General features: G+C 49.4%; 5 protein-coding genes across 5 annotated transcripts; 2 read left to right on the plus strand and 3 right to left on the minus strand.

Annotated features, from left to right (window-relative positions):
* Positions 1–734: 734 nt before the first annotated feature.
* Positions 735–3293, plus strand: F5B22DRAFT_102296 (translation initiation factor eIF-2A). The gene is made up of 2 exons (XM_047968675.1): positions 735–1465; positions 1552–3293. Exons 1-2 carry the CDS (start codon positions 881–883, stop codon positions 3055–3057), a joined length of 2091 nt encoding a protein of 696 aa, XP_047831954.1. The 5' UTR covers positions 735–880; the 3' UTR covers positions 3058–3293.
* A 442-nt stretch (positions 3294–3735) lies between these two features.
* On the minus strand, positions 3736–5143 carry F5B22DRAFT_645555 (uncharacterized protein; the record flags this gene model as incomplete). The annotated part of the gene is made up of 2 exons (XM_047978603.1): positions 3736–5001; positions 5069–5143. The coding sequence occupies 2 exons, from the start codon at positions 5141–5143 to the stop codon at positions 3736–3738; spliced, it is 1341 nt and encodes a 446-aa protein (XP_047831955.1).
* Positions 5144–8710: 3567 nt separating this feature from the next.
* F5B22DRAFT_635704 (chalcone synthase B) lies at positions 8711–9934 on the minus strand (the record flags this gene model as incomplete). The annotated part of the gene is made up of 2 exons (XM_047977183.1): positions 8711–9707; positions 9762–9934. 2 exons carry the CDS (start codon positions 9932–9934, stop codon positions 8711–8713), a joined length of 1170 nt encoding a protein of 389 aa, XP_047831956.1.
* Positions 9935–11663: 1729 nt separating this feature from the next.
* F5B22DRAFT_102353 (ferric reductase like transmembrane component) lies at positions 11664–14049 on the minus strand. Its single transcript, XM_047968676.1, has 2 exons — positions 13487–14049; positions 11664–13427 (listed from the first exon to the last, which is right to left on the minus strand). The coding sequence occupies exons 1-2, from the start codon at positions 13869–13871 to the stop codon at positions 12082–12084; spliced, it is 1731 nt and encodes a 576-aa protein (XP_047831957.1). The 5' UTR covers positions 13872–14049; the 3' UTR covers positions 11664–12081.
* A 224-nt stretch (positions 14050–14273) lies between these two features.
* F5B22DRAFT_602722 (uncharacterized protein) lies at positions 14274–14824 on the plus strand. Its single transcript, XM_047974685.1, has one exon. It carries the CDS (start codon positions 14288–14290, stop codon positions 14777–14779), a length of 492 nt encoding a protein of 163 aa, XP_047831958.1. The 5' UTR covers positions 14274–14287; the 3' UTR covers positions 14780–14824.
* The last annotated feature ends 23 nt before the right edge of the window (positions 14825–14847 follow it).

The raw sequence follows: 14847 nt of genomic DNA on the forward strand, positions 1-14847 counted from the left end.
GGCTACTGAGCGAGTACGGCGCTCACTGGGCGGGCATCGACATGCGCTAGAAATTCTCGGACAGGGGCCGCAACAGGCGCGACAGGGCATGGGCTATGGCGAAGAAGGGGACAAAAAAAAAAAATTTTAACTTACCGACCATGACACACGGTCGCTACATCACACTTCTTTCACTCCTTTCTCTTTCTTTTCTTTCTTCAGCCCCCCCCTCCCCTCGCACGCTCCGTCACGACACGTCTGGTCTACCCACCACCATCCTCTGTCAATCGCCCTCTTGGTCTGGGTGGCCTGTCGATTTCCCTTTTCTATTCTTTCTTGCCGTTGTGATAAGGTACCGTGTGACTCCGATTCCGTTCCAATCCCGTTCCCTGCCCCATATCCTGTTCCTCCCCCGCCACTGGTGTTTGGTGTTGGGTGTATGTTGTCTGTTGTCCGTTGTTCTTCTAGCATCGCCACTGTTGTATCGGCCCCGTGTTTGTCTGAAACCAACAGTCGAACAGCGTTGGTACCACATCCGGCATCATCACACTGCGCTGCGTTTGCGAACCTGTTGGTCATCTCTACAGCGTAGAACGCATCCCCTTATCGTGTTGCTATGGGACACAGTTAGCGGTTCCCCTGCTATATCTACATAACGGCTTGAATTTATTTCCCCGGTCGGACAAAGCTGACAGGCTAGACTTAGTTGCCTTGAGATCCGTCCAGGCGAACAATCATCCATCGAGAACCGAAATAGGCTCCCGAATCGAACCCACTATCGTCTATCACCGCTCGCCTCACATCTAAGAGGTCTTGCTACGTCCACACGACGATCCAACGACAAGAAACGAAGGAAACCCAACACTGCGAACGTACGTTGTATCTGTGACTTTGACTAGTCATGGCGACCCCGTTGCAGTTTGCCTATCGAACCCAGAAGGAAATCGGCATCACCGACGCTGCCCCCGTCTACACGCCCGTCTCTGGGTTTGTCAAGCCCGAGGGGAATTTGAGGTGTTGCGTGTATTCGCCCTGCGGTCGGTTCTTCGCTTGGGCAACCAACGAACGTGTCTGCGTTGTAGATGCTTCTGCTGGCCATATTCTCACCACCCTCATCGTTGCCAATGTTTACGAAGTCGCATTTTCTCCCCGCGGCACGTATCTAAGCACTTGGGAACGGCCCGCGAAAGATGAGAATGGGGATGCTACAAAGAACTTGAAGATCTGGCGCGTTGCCGATGAAACTACGGACGGCAGCGATAAGCAGCCGATGGGACGCTTCGTTCAGAAGTCACAAACTGGATGGAACCTCCAATACACTTCTGACGAGAAGTTCTGTGCCCGTCTAGTGACGAATGAAGTTCAATTCTACAGTAGCGACGATTTGACAACTGTCTGGAACAAACTGCGGGCCGAAGGAGTAACAGACTTTGCTATTGCCCCCGGACAGAGCTACAACGTTGCTGTTTTCATTCCCGAACGAAAGGTATGTTACCTCATTGCCTCCTGCGTTTTCTGAACGTGCTCGTGAAACTGAATTTCTGTAAATACTACTGCTAACTCTGACTCTAGGGTCAACCAGCTGCAGTCAAAGTTTTCAACGTCCCACAATTTAATGCGCCGATATCCCAGAAAACTTTCTTCAAGGGTGATAAGGTGCAACTGAAGTGGAACAGCCTGGGCACGAGTCTGATTGTGCTGGCACAAACAGACGTGGATAAATCGAACAAGAGTTACTATGGCGAGACAACACTCTACCTGCTCAGTGCGAATGGTTCTCTTGATGCTCGCATCACTCTTGACAAGGAGGGGCCCATCCACGATGTGTCTTGGTCACCGAATGGAAAGGAGTTTGGAGTCATTTACGGTTATATGCCTGCAAAGACTACCATCTTTAACCATCGGGCCGTCGCCACCCACTCGTTCCCCCTCGGGCCTCGCAACACCATCATTTTCTCTCCCACCGGTCGGTTCGCCCTCGTTGCTGGTTTCGGTAACTTGGCTGGTCAGATCGATGTGTATGACTTGGAGAAGGATTTTAAGAAGATTTGCACCATTGAAAGTGGTAATCCTAGCGTTTGTCAGTGGAGCCCTGACAGCCGTTACATCATGACTGCGACAACATCTCCCCGCTTGCGCGTTGACAATGGCGTGAAGCTGTGGCACGTTGGCGGCGGGATCATGTATCATGAGGACATGGTTGAGCTGTATAATGTATCGTGGAGACCATGCCCGCCTGAAAACTTGCCTCGTGGCGACCCCTTGAACCCGGTTCCCACCCCACACGCCTCTGGTCTAGCATACTTGGGCACAGTCAAGACGCCATCCAAGCCAGTTGGCGCGTATCGGCCTCCTGGTGCCCGAGGCATGTCCACGCCTCTTCATTTCCGACGTGAAGATGAGGGCGGTGCGGCTCACGTAATGAGCAACGGCAACCCTAACATCGGGCCAAACGGATTTGGGAGGGCGCGTCGTCAGGTCCCCGGCGCAGACTTGACCGACCAAACTTCGCGCATCGTTCCCGGTGCTGCGTCGACGCAAGTACCTGGAGCCGCAGGTGATGAAGGTCTGTCCAAGACCGCGTTGAAGAATAAGAAGAAACGGAATAACAAGAAGACTAAGGAAGGTGATGGTCCAACGGGAACCGGTGGCTTGGCACCTCCCACTCAGGAGCATGGTCTTAGCTCTGGAAATGAGGGACGGAGCCCTGAGCGTCGTGGTAACCAGCAGAACCACCAGAGGCATCACCGAAGTCGATCGCGACACAACGCTCATGGGGGTAACAACCCCGGGCGCAATCGCAGCAATACCCAACAAAACGGCCAGCATGCTGGAGCTCCGCACCCGGTGAATACAGCGCAGGCGCCAAACGCGGACTCTCTACTGTCTCCTGGCAGTCAAAACCCCGCCTCAAAGAAGCTACGAGGCCTCCAGAAGAAGATTCGTGCGATCGAGGATCTTGAGATGCGTCTCGCTGGCGGCGAAAAGTTGGAAGATACGCAAATGAAGAAAATCGCGACGAAAGCTGCGGTTCTCAAGGAGCTCGCGGACATAGATAAGGAGCCTCACGCAGCCTAAGCTGCAAGCTGAGACGGGTGCTGTTGATGTGGAGATGCAATATCTTAGATTATGTTGGACACCACCAGGTTACTAGCATAGCTACCTAGTAGAGCCATTAATCTAAGAGAGCCAGATATTTCGAAAAGATTATACTGTCATTGTAGTTTTACACACCTCCACATAAATAAGCTCGTACCTCGTCAATGCTAAACTTACTGAAAATCTAGCCCCAAGCTCCTCACATATTTCTTCTTTCACCCTACTAGTGCCTGGATAGTATTGGAGACAAATAGATGAATGGGCATTTAATTTGTTGGATCGTGGCTAACATGTAAATTTTCAGACTAGCTGTCAAAATATCGTCTCGGTGAAATTAATGCCACTATGCCTCGCTGTGACTTTGACGGTGTGAAATGGATAGGGTGTTCGGATCAAGGCTGAAGTTCGTATGGGTATGTATCTCCTTCTGTCTTTTGGATTTGAACGGCAACTAGCATTATACGGAAGGTTTTACTGAGAGCTGTAAAGCACGATGACTAGGATATATCATGAGAGTCGAGAAGGAGACGATGGTCCTCGACTTGACCTTACAATAAGAAAGTGACTCTATCCAAACCGTGCTGTGGCCGCTCTAGTCACTGACCTCCAACTAGGAATTTAACATCAACGTGACCACGCCTATCATATCGCCTACTCTCAGAACTTCGTCGCCCACTCCGGATACACCTCCTCCTGCCTCGGCCTCGAAGCGACATTCCGATCATGAATGTGGTCCTCAAGGGGCAAATCCATGAACTGGCTATGCTCGCCCATATCCACGCCCCGTCTATGTATCCACCGCGCGAACCCAAGCGTCTCCCTCTTCCACTCCTCCCTGCTCACCCTGCCAGCCAGATAGTCAGCGAAGATCATCGCGTCGAACGCGGCCTGCGACGTCGACGCCACCGTATGCGGTCTGAACCCCGCCAGCGCGTCCCCGAGCAACACAACCTTCCCGCCCCAGTACTCGTGCTCCGGGCTGAGCACGTCCGTGATGGCCTGCACGAACGGCTTCGCGGCCCCGCACACGACCTCCGCGAACTGCGGCGGCAGCCGCGCCCGCGCGACAGCGCGCTGCTTCGCCCATGCCGAAGGGCTGATCATGCCCGGCGGCATCGTGATCGCGCGCCGGCGCCCCTCGCGGTCCGTCATGATCTCCTCTAGCTCCGGCGACCCCGCGGGGAAGTTCGCGTAGTACACGAAATTGATGTATCGCTTGCCGGACTCGACGGCGCCGTTCGCCCCGGGGATGAGATACGTTAGGACTTGCGCGCCCGGGCAGTGGAAGAAAGTGAGCCGTTCGCGCAGGATGGCGCGCGTTTCTTCGCTCGCGGCGCCTTCGACGAGCGTCCCGCGTAGCGCGCAGTATCCTGCGTATTTCCGCTCCGTGTGCGGCTGCACGATGTTGCGGATCGTGGAGCTCGGTCCGTCGGCGCCCACGACGATGTCTGCGTGCAGCGAGCCGCGTTCGTCGCGGCTGCTTCGCCAGAATACTCGGATCCCTCCTGCCTCGTTATCGCTGGTCTCTTCTTCGATATTTGTGACGTTCCGGTCGTGCATGTGCACGGCTTTCCCGTGTCCGGCGACTGGACTGGGGACGTCGCAGTATGCGCTCTTTAACCCGTCGTAGTTGGCGCGCATGAGGTAGTACGCTAAATCCCAGGATGTCGTGCTCTGCTCATCCTCCTCCCTGTGCACGATGTTGCCTTCGCGGTCGAGGTACTGCCGTCCATGCGAAGGTATCGCTACGGGTCTGTCGCAGCGATTATAGCGAGCGAAGAAGTCTAGGGTATCACCTCCCGCGACGATTCCTGCCCCTTGGTCCTGGAGGAGCGGCTTTGGGTTGCGCTCGAGGATTGTGGTGTCGTGTCCGAGCGCTTTTAATGCTAGGCCTGCTGCGAGGCCTCCTAGTGATCCTCCCACCTGAATTATTAAACATAAGGTTTAAGTGAGATGAGGTTTGCGTCTTGATATAGAAATCGGTACTTACTATCACGATGTGAAGCTTTCTATCACGTCGGGCATGCTGCCCCTCATTCTGCTCACTAGTTGAGGTTGAACTCATTATAACAGTGAACACAGCGAAAATCTTATACAAAACTTCGCAACAGAACAAATGAAATCTCAGCTCATACGGGAATTATCTTTGATGATCCAGCGTTTCTTTTTCAACCATACCCTTCCGCCGTTCGAAGGCCATGTTACGGGGAATACTGGGGTATATAGTATCGAGATGAGGGGATTCTGACGTCAGCATAGGCTAAATGGACATTAATTATCTGTTATGAGCGGCATATATGTCGAGGAGTTGGGCACATCAGCGACGTCGTTGGTGACAGGCCGATTTAATCAGTAAGAGTGTGATGAAGGGTTCTTCATATTTATGAATTACTGGTAAGTTTACTATCTCGGAATTACTCGTGCCTTCAAGACTAGGTCTGACGAGACTAGTATCTCAACCTTTGGATAGATTGGATGAGGTTTCTATATAAGGTACTTGCATTTCATGAGCTTGGGTAAGATGCTTCGATAAGGATTCGAGAGTCCTGCTTGCCATTAATAACTCGAATCGCGGATCTACGGTAGGAGGTTAGCCGCGAGAAACTCCACATAAACCTGGATTGAGATGGAAGGATTATTACGACTATGATCAATGATAGAGGCCTATCTGTTGTCTTGAAGACGATATTTATGATTTGGGTGCTTAGTTGTTGGCCTCGGTATCGATGTCCAAATTCAACTGTCAAGACTCTGGTACGATGCTCAGCCCCAGCCAGTATGGATGTCGATGACTAGATAGAAGTTTAGTTTATTACGATGCCATCGATGCTAGATTCGAGATGTAATTGGGTGCTACGTTTTAGGAGTGAAGATACCATCTCATGGCACCAGTATTGGACTTTTGGGCGTGCACTCCACAGAATATGTGTTCGAAGATTCCAGTTCAAGCAGGCAACAGCCAATAATAGCAAAAGAAAAGCTGCTCAGCAATACTTCCATCTACTGATAGAGCTCTACCCAGACATATCTATCCAAGGGCCACTCTGTCCAATTTCTGAATGTTGCCTCTCGAAAATTCATCAGGCCAAAAGTGCGAGTATAACAAGGGCAGAGATCTGGGTTGGAACTTGATGCTATTCACGATAAAATGACCAACTATAGTTGTATGAGTCCTTGGCCAACCATTTCCTTGGCCTTGGTGGCTTAACTCGACTCTATATACAACTGGTCTGCCAGCCCTGACCACCTAGGTCTCGTTGGCTTATTTCATGAAGCGAAGTCTCTGTAACCTCGCTTTCCATTATTATCTAATATTACCTGCATGTCTTTTAATATCATGAATAACCTGCACTGGCCTTTCGTATGGCCAAAGCGTAAGGCGAACTGCATATTCAGCTTGTACGCGTGTAACGGCCAGTTTGTTGGCCGGGACATTATGAAATGGGGCATTCCGACAACCCAGAAGCTGGATTATCCAGCGGATCCGGAATGACTGACTGAATCACAGAAGAGGCTCATAGGGAAATACAGTGTTCATCTATGGAAATATTCCCTAGCGCTTGATGGCACGGGTTGTGATTCCATAATTAGTGGTACAAGTGGCACGACTCTTAACCCTAAATGCTAGGTAGCTTAAAGTCTGATACGAAATTACTTATTTATCTTGCCACAAACGTAGATGTTGCTGTCCACCAATATTCGCTCTCTGGGTAGGATCCATTACAAAGTTGGTCAATTACCTAAGCGGAAGTGCCGCTGATAAATCAATCACTATTATTGTCCTTATGGCACTAAATTCTTCGCCAGCGACTACTGTTCCCCCAATTGTGTCGATTATTCAGTCGGTTATTCAGCCCAATTGCTTGCCAATTTATACACTAATGTCTATCGTCTATCTAGGAAATTGGTTGAGAAATGGATTCACAAGATATTGACGCCATCTCCCGATCTTCAAACAGACACGTATCTCTGAAGAGGTGAATTGGAGGCTTCTCCATATCCCAATTGGCCTATCATACACCACGTATCCTGGCGGCGATCATAACTGTTACCGCTAGCTTGGCGGGCGTAGCCCTACTCTGCCCTACGGCCAGAACTACGGTGCGTCAGGGGTAGTGCCCGTAAGCATGCCGGCATAGATGAGAGAATTACCATCTTCGCTGACGTCAGCTCCGCTGAAAACGTGCTTACGGTACCTAATTGGCTCAACTACTCAAGCCAAGAAGCGATTATCTATCATTACAAGAGGGTCTTCAAATGGTTCGATGTTTCGTTCTCGCCAATGGGCAGATTATGGTAGATGAGTAAGCTTACCTAGCTGATTTGCACGCTTAACTGTATTATCCGCCGTACACTCTTGGTTATCGCTTTGTTTGATAGAGACTTGCCGGTGGGGAGGTGCACAGCAGATGAAATGACTCCCTCTATCTATCTCCCTTTCTGCTACCTACTCCATTACCGTTAGTATAACTCGAGATAACTCTACGATTTTCTTTTGTCACAATAGTACTACTGTCTTGAAAGAGGGGACTCGGACGGCCCGGTCTAGCAGGTTATCCTTGTACTGAAACTAAAATTCACGAATCTCCAGGATGAAAATCGCTTGCTCGATGAGATTTTCTAGGGACTGTGAGTACTGCTGTCGCGGAGTAGTGGGTATGCCATACAAGGGCCGTTAATCTTGCACGGGATTAACGGCGTCGTTTTATCCATGACAACTGCTAAGTAAGGCTTTTATATACATTTCTTGGAAACTTCGTTGTTGATCCGTCTTGAGCCGTTTTGCCGTCCAACTCAAAATATTCTCACCAAATCTCTCATCAAAAACACCTGTCCGTAAAAAGTCTAACGGAGCGCTAATGATAATCACCTTCTTGACCTGTAGATCTTAGTATTGGCGATTTTTATAAGCCAATAGGGATTATTGCTGTATATACACTGGTTTATTCTAGCTTTAACCCACACACACGTCTGCGGCGTTATCCGGGATTTCGAATATCCTATACTTATACGTTACACAGCTTTGGACCGTTCATACCCTTGCACTACAGATACTGATGCATAGCGCTATGCTGCCCGGGCTATCGGCTCCTGACCGCTTCAAGGGCTGCAGGCTTACTACACGGTCCCACTCACGTTGTATACACCTTCGAAAATTTACTTTGCATAGATATTACTTTAACAAGGGTGCGATGGAGAATTCAGGGTGTCAATCGATAGAATAAAAATCAATCTATAATAGAATTGGCCTATATCGCTCACGCAACTATTCTGATGAATTGTTATGCATAATGGCGTACCTTGTAATGCATTCTTGAATGATAGACATGTCATGTAGTTATGTAGTGAGAATTCTTTCGGCCCATGAACCACACCCTTCGGCTTAATGGATTGAAGATAAGAGACGATATAGCGCTCGTCCTTTATTGATATACATTTCTAATCTCTCCTAACACCCGACATATCCCGTTATCGTCGAGTATCGAAGTCTTGGCATAGAATAACCTTATAGAATACCTTGATAAGATTCTAGCCACGTCTGAATGCTTTCTCTATATGCGTTCTAAGTAAATGAATGCCCGCAATAAAAACAAATAAAGAAAAGGAGAACAGAAAACCCCAATTTCAATATTTAACAGTGCCTCTTAAGCCGTGCCATTTCAACAGTTAAACCCGGACCAAAGCTGCAGACAACGACGTCTTCAGTGCCGGGACCCATCGTCCGTAACTTGTCAAGAACGGCAAGCACCGTCACGCTGGCTGTATTTCCTCTGGTACTATAGACGGCGCTTGTTGCACGGAGCTGATGGTCAGGAATGTCTACGGCCTTTGCCACACCTTGGATGATAGCTGCACCACCCGCATGCAAGGCCCAGTCGCATTTCGTAGGCGAGGGCAGGTCCTTATGGCCAAAGAGTCGTTGAAGGGGCCGGTGTACAGCGGCAGCGGCATGCTTAGGGAGATTTCTTGATAGGTAGACTAAGAAACCCTGGGACACAGTTGTGACAGAGACTTCCTCGTAAGTCTGGGAGGACACGTTCTGGCACCAGTCGGCGACGGTAAAAAGACGGGGCATTTTCTCGGTTAGAGCGATGTCGTTACACAGTACAACGGCTGCCGCACCATCACTGAAAAGGGCAGCGCCGATTCGAAGTTTCCCAGACTTGTGTGCGGCTTCAAGTTCAGCGCGAAGGTTAATGCTGCTGAGCTCACATGCTACGACGAGAATACGCGCTGGCCGACCACGAAGAGAGGAAGCGCACGCCATGCTGTTGGCGACTCGTAGAGCGGCTAGTCCTCCTGCGCACCCTGACCCGGCAATGAGGGATCTCTCGGCATCTCCTGAGATCCCTAGTTCCTTGGCAACAAGATGATCGTATCCAGGGCATTTGCAATTTGTTGCCGTTACCGAGACCATGTGGGTAATAGCTGATGCTTCAATACTGCTTTCCTTGAGGGCTTTACGAGCAGCTTCTGCAGTCAACGGAGGCGCGTATTTATCAAAAGCCTCATGAACCTGCTCGATGGTGGGAGGAACTGGTCCTCGCCACATGGGATCATTCCAGCATTCGAGGACGGCCCGCGTCTTCACGCCAGTCTGGGCGTTCACAGTAAGAAGCTTCTGTAACCTGAGTATAAATGTTAACTACTTTATCAAGATTAAGAGAACATAGGAAACAAACCATGGAGAGTCTGCTGGATAGATGCTCTCAGCATACTCTCGAAGATCCTGAGTGCTAACAAGGAGTTCGGGCCATGCAGAACCTAGACCAGTGATAGTGAGGCGGTCACTGAGCTCTTGTCTCGGCCTACCAATATGTTGAGTCCCTTCAGGAGAGGAGAAGCTAGCACCCATTGTAAAGAGATTAAAGATATCCAAGAAAATAAGAATCAAGTTAGAACTAGCCACTTCTCGAGACCAACTTAAACTTCTTTAATAGGTACTGGGGCTAAACCTCTCTTTAAATATGTTTCTGGAGTTCGCAATGTATTTCTCTGGAGCTCATGAGCTCTGACCATCTGGTATGAGACGGCCATTGCCGTCTGACACACGATCCGCCAGATTGCCGATTAACGCCCCAAGTAAGCAACTTGCCAAAGATAAGCACCCTATATTTATGGATATCATATATATTCTGAATGTACTTATGTGGGATGCATTTCTTTCTCCTGCCAGAAGTGGATAGCAAGCCCTGAGTATCAGGGACCGGCGAGTGTGCTTGTACATGACTCATCCCATATACCAGTTTCGGGGTGCTTACAGAGCACAGCTCTTGATAATTTACCTCAACCTGTGTAGGGTAGCAAAGCACTCGTGCGTCGCGGCACGAGGACTTTATGATTGCAACGTACCTTTCATGGATATCTGGCTCTTGGGTTAGTAATTCAAGATTACGAGTCGAAAATTAAAACTAGTTAGTGGTAGTCACACGTAACTTTGCCTACATATACGTGATTATGCCCATTATTTACACTATACATGTAGGCTAACAGTTACCTGAGTCTCTACTCTGGAGGGGTTAAGTCAATCCTGACACTACAGACCCGAAATTGAGTAACCCGCTTCGGAAGCTAGCTAACAATCTCATGCCGCCTAATGATATGGGGAAAGTGTGAGCAGATCTTCACAAACGGTCGGCGCTAATCTGGAATCAAGACGGTGGGCAGATGGATCTATTTCCTGCAGTAGTAGATCGAGAAGATGCGGCTATCTTATCCATTTCCCTTTTGCACGGCGATATGATCGTCATTAAGTTACTGTTTCAAATGATTACAGGTATAACGAAGATTGGTATTAACAGAAAACTAGAAGTCACGATGTAGACAGTATTCAAGAAGACACAGTAGCGCAATTGAGAGAGTTCAAAATGGTGAAGTAGGTATGTAGTGAGTTCGCGATGACAAAGCCGTGTTGGAGCCAAGACGAACCTTGCGTAAAGCGTTTGAGGCTCATCCTACGTAAGTATGTAAGCGGTTCCCTGCATCTTCGGTCACCGGCGCTATACTACTTTTGAATAGGAACTGATGCTAAGCATGTAACAAATAGACACCTCACCGACAAGCCAAGGTGTAAAAGAAGCCACAGCTCAAAACGATGTATGTTCTTATCAACGGCTACATCATGATCATCCGACGGATATGCCTGGGCCATGGGGGTTAGAATCATCTGTGTGCTACACTAATGCAAGACTTCGTTGACAGAAATACGTGTGCCAACCATCTTAGCTAGGGATCTAATGCAACCCCTCGGTGAGTATGGGCCTCTTCTCCACCATAGCTTCTTAGTAGATGGTAGATTTTATCAACGCAAGCCGCCGAGTGAACTAGATTTGCCTTTCACGGTATAAACAGTTGTCGCTTAGCACCTCATTACTAAAACCAAACCCCCATTTCGTTACCGTTTTGGTGATAGCTTCGGTAGAAATATCAGTCTAATAGCCTAGCGGGCGCAACGTTGATCATCTCACGGTGTGTTGTTGGTTTTGGATAAGACCATGTCATGCCACATAAACCAAGAGCTTACTTATACTCCTGGGTATTCAAAAGCCGCAAGCAGCGCCCCTACTGGGAGTGGACACCCCTCATCGGTCCAAATAAAGCCTCTGTGACCCATGAGGGCTTTGCGCGTCTTATCTAGTCTTTCAATGATGCCGTACAGGATATGCTAAAGTAACATTCCGCTGATGGTATCAAAGGGATAGAAAGTGGTGGAATGCCATGCGCTGCAGTGATAGATGATGTAAGACAATTTGAAGAGGGCTTACAGTAGTAATGCCTCTGATGACAGCGCTTTTACTCCATTCCGAAGAGACTGTTGCCTAACTGTTTGTCGCCGACAGCGATAAAGCCGCACGATACAACATTCACAGACCCCGCCATTACATGCTTGAGCCGGCAATGTAGACTTATATATCATTGCCGCTGATACGGGAACCGGTATATGGCTATGCCATGCAACAGGTAGCAAAGAAAAAACATAAGCAGTTAGTGAGCTTTCCGTGTCTACCAAGCAAAGCTCTCATTATGCCACCACACATCTCTACCTTTATTAACCCACGCTCCGACGTGAGATCGTAGATCGCGCGCCATGGCATCCGGTCCGCAGACAAGCACTGCAACCCTCTCTTCAGCGCCCTGTCTGAAGAACCCATCCACTATTTTCTGTAGATTTGGTCTCCTGTCACTATAAAGTAGAGCATGCTTCGTTTGCTCGTCCTCGTTGGATAAGCTAACCATCTCGATGTCTTCGCTCTCGTTACTTGTCCTTGCATTATCGATTGTGTTCTCTAGTATATCACCTGTAAGGAAGAGCTGAATATTGTCATCATCTGTGATACCCTTCCCTTCCCCGCCTACTGGCCAGGTGGCATCACCAGCACCCCGTACTGCCCATACCATCTGGACCCGAGCTGCCGGGTTTTCGGCCAAAACCCAGCGATAAAGTGGAAGCGTGAATGTTGCTCCTACTCCCCCCGCGACGAAAAGGATCCGGTCAAACGCGGAGCTTGCCAGGTTGGGGAAACGCATGGCACACCCGTAAGGTCCATCAAAGGAGAGCTTAACGTTGTGATCACTACTTGGGTGACTCGCAAAGCTCGTCAAGGCTCTCGTCATAGGACCATTGTGTCTACGAGCAACTAACGTCAACTGCCCGGCGTTCTCATCCACTTCTGCAACAGAGAAAGGGTTGAAAGAGAATTCGAAGACAAGGTGTGCAGCCGCAATAGGGTTTCTGTGCGGGCGGGAGGCTGAAGGTATGCTCAGGTAGATATGTGTGCCTGGGTTCTTCGCAAAACGTGTAATCTTGCCCCTTGGGATGCTGCCAACGAGTTTAATAAGATCTGTGCCGGGAATCAACTCGACCTTCGTGTCGGCCGTAATAAGACCAAATCTGCGAGTTGCGATGTCTAACAGGAAGACGATTAGAGATTCCCAGACGTAAATCGATGCATGGTGGGCATGGAAGTAGATGACTGGAGGGAGCGCAAGCGCGACCAGTAGATGTGTGATGAAGAATAGCCTATATGAATACTGTCGCACAACTGAGAGAGCTGTCCCGTACAGGAGGTACATGGCTGTGATCAAGATGAAACCCAACACCGGAACAAGAGAGGTTATCTTTTGGCCGAGCAGGTTATTCTGATAATAGAAATTGAAGTAAAAAGAGGCATGCAGCGTTACGAAGATACCGGTGACCCGGCCGAGAACGCGATGCCAGCGGTTGACCTCCTCATGGGAAGACCTGAGCGCCAGTGCAATTGGGTTGAGATACTTCAGCGACAGCAGGTACTGCACGGGGAACTGCGACACCGCGACGATGCCAAACCGTTTCGTGAGATGGAGATAGTCTGCCATGACAATCAGTGTCTGTCTGTTGCTGTCATTAACTTCTTCATTGAAATCTCACCCTTTCCTGTGCCGACCACGCAAAGTATGAGCAGCCAGATAGTCCACGCAGTCCCGAGTATGATCTGGTCTCGCGGCCCCCAGTTCCACCCCAAGACTACATCGTCGCCAAACCACCAGGCAAGCTTGCGGGCGCGACTCCTCCACGATCCCACAGTACTCAACCGGTGGCGCTTCAAGACAGGCGAGTTTGGAACGGCGGCATAGTTCCCGCCATCCGAACCCGTCGCCCTAGCTATTCCCCATGCTGCAAGACGGTACAGCAGGAATAGCGCGACCGGGACCAGCGCAGACAACTGCGCGATCAAGCCATAGCGATCGAGGGCGTGACGACGCGCTTGTTTTTGCGCTTGGTCGAGGTCGAGGAACTGGTAAGGCCAGCTCATCCTTACTTCCCCTCCTCTCTGTCTCGGGCGGACCGGATCGACTGCCTAGCCGCTTATTTCCGAGGGGCGGCCAAGTTTGCTGACGAAAGGATAATTGAGTTAAGGTCAAGCTCAGCAGAGCACAGTCCGTAGGACAGAATCGAAACGTTGTATTTTGGCAACCAAGACCTCTTCAAAGTCAATACTATGGGACGGGAATATATCTTGGCTCGTCTTGATCGTGGATGGTCCATCCAACTGCAGCTCCAGGTTCGGGTCGGTCGGTGATTCGACCGATCTAGTCGCATATTTCGCATCATCTGATTGGCTGGTATTGAATCAGATCATTGGTAAGCCAGGCAGAGAGCATTTTGGCCATATGCCTACCTGTCTGCTTCATTACGGAGCTGCTCAGAAGAAGCACAAATACTGAATTTATGCCATGTAGTAACAAAATATGTAATGAAGCTCTTGCGAGCGAGCCAATGAGATGCTATACAAGCTCCTCCACACTCCATCAATTTACCATCGGTTGCCAAGCCTCACGTCCCGTCTCGAACTTCGTATGGGGCATCGGAACATCGGTTAAGGCTCTACTGGCTCCTGACTTTCATTTGGCGAAACTACTCTCTATTTTTAATCGCATATCAATAGCGAACAGCGAAAGAAATGCTAAACCAAATACCGAGTGTGGCCAAGGTTCTTGCTTGATGGGATTCTTGATTTTGACCGCAAAGCCGCGCCGCCGATACCGGTCGGTCGTTGCACAGGCCTTGGGCGCATGTAATACGACGCAGGCCTCGGCCATTATTTCAATTCGTTCAGCAGGGCTCATCGTCGACGCTACACTAATATTGACTTTATACGGACTTCACTTAGCTCTGTTCCAAGAACTAGGCTTAGCGTACACATATTTCTTGCTTAGCTAAACATAATCCTATCTTATAGTAGACTGTTGTTGAAGCATGTCCGAGCCTTTTAATGAGAATTAATACAA

This window comes from Xylaria bambusicola (genome assembly GCF_022495145.1).
Source record: "Xylaria bambusicola strain CBS 139988 unplaced genomic scaffold F5B22scaffold_15, whole genome shotgun sequence".
NCBI classification, from domain to species: domain Eukaryota; kingdom Fungi; phylum Ascomycota; class Sordariomycetes; order Xylariales; family Xylariaceae; genus Xylaria; species Xylaria bambusicola.

Bases quoted from the DNA above. Each gene is read 5' to 3' on its own strand.
- F5B22DRAFT_102353 (XM_047968676.1), bottom strand. From the start codon at position 13,871: ATGAGCTGGCCTTACCAGTTCCTCGACCTCGACCAAGCGCAAAAACAA. The intron at 13,428-13,486 runs GTGAGATTTCAA...TTGTCATGGCAG, and splicing joins CGTGGTCGGCACAGGAAAGG to ACTATCTCCATCTCACGAAA.
- F5B22DRAFT_602722 (XM_047974685.1), top strand. From the start codon at position 14,288: ATGCCATGTAGTAACAAAATATGTAATGAAGCTCTTGCGAGCGAGCCA.
- F5B22DRAFT_102296 (XM_047968675.1), top strand. From the start codon at position 881: ATGGCGACCCCGTTGCAGTTTGCCTATCGAACCCAGAAGGAAATCGGC. The intron at 1,466-1,551 runs GTATGTTACCTC...CTCTGACTCTAG, and splicing joins TTTTCATTCCCGAACGAAAG to GGTCAACCAGCTGCAGTCAA.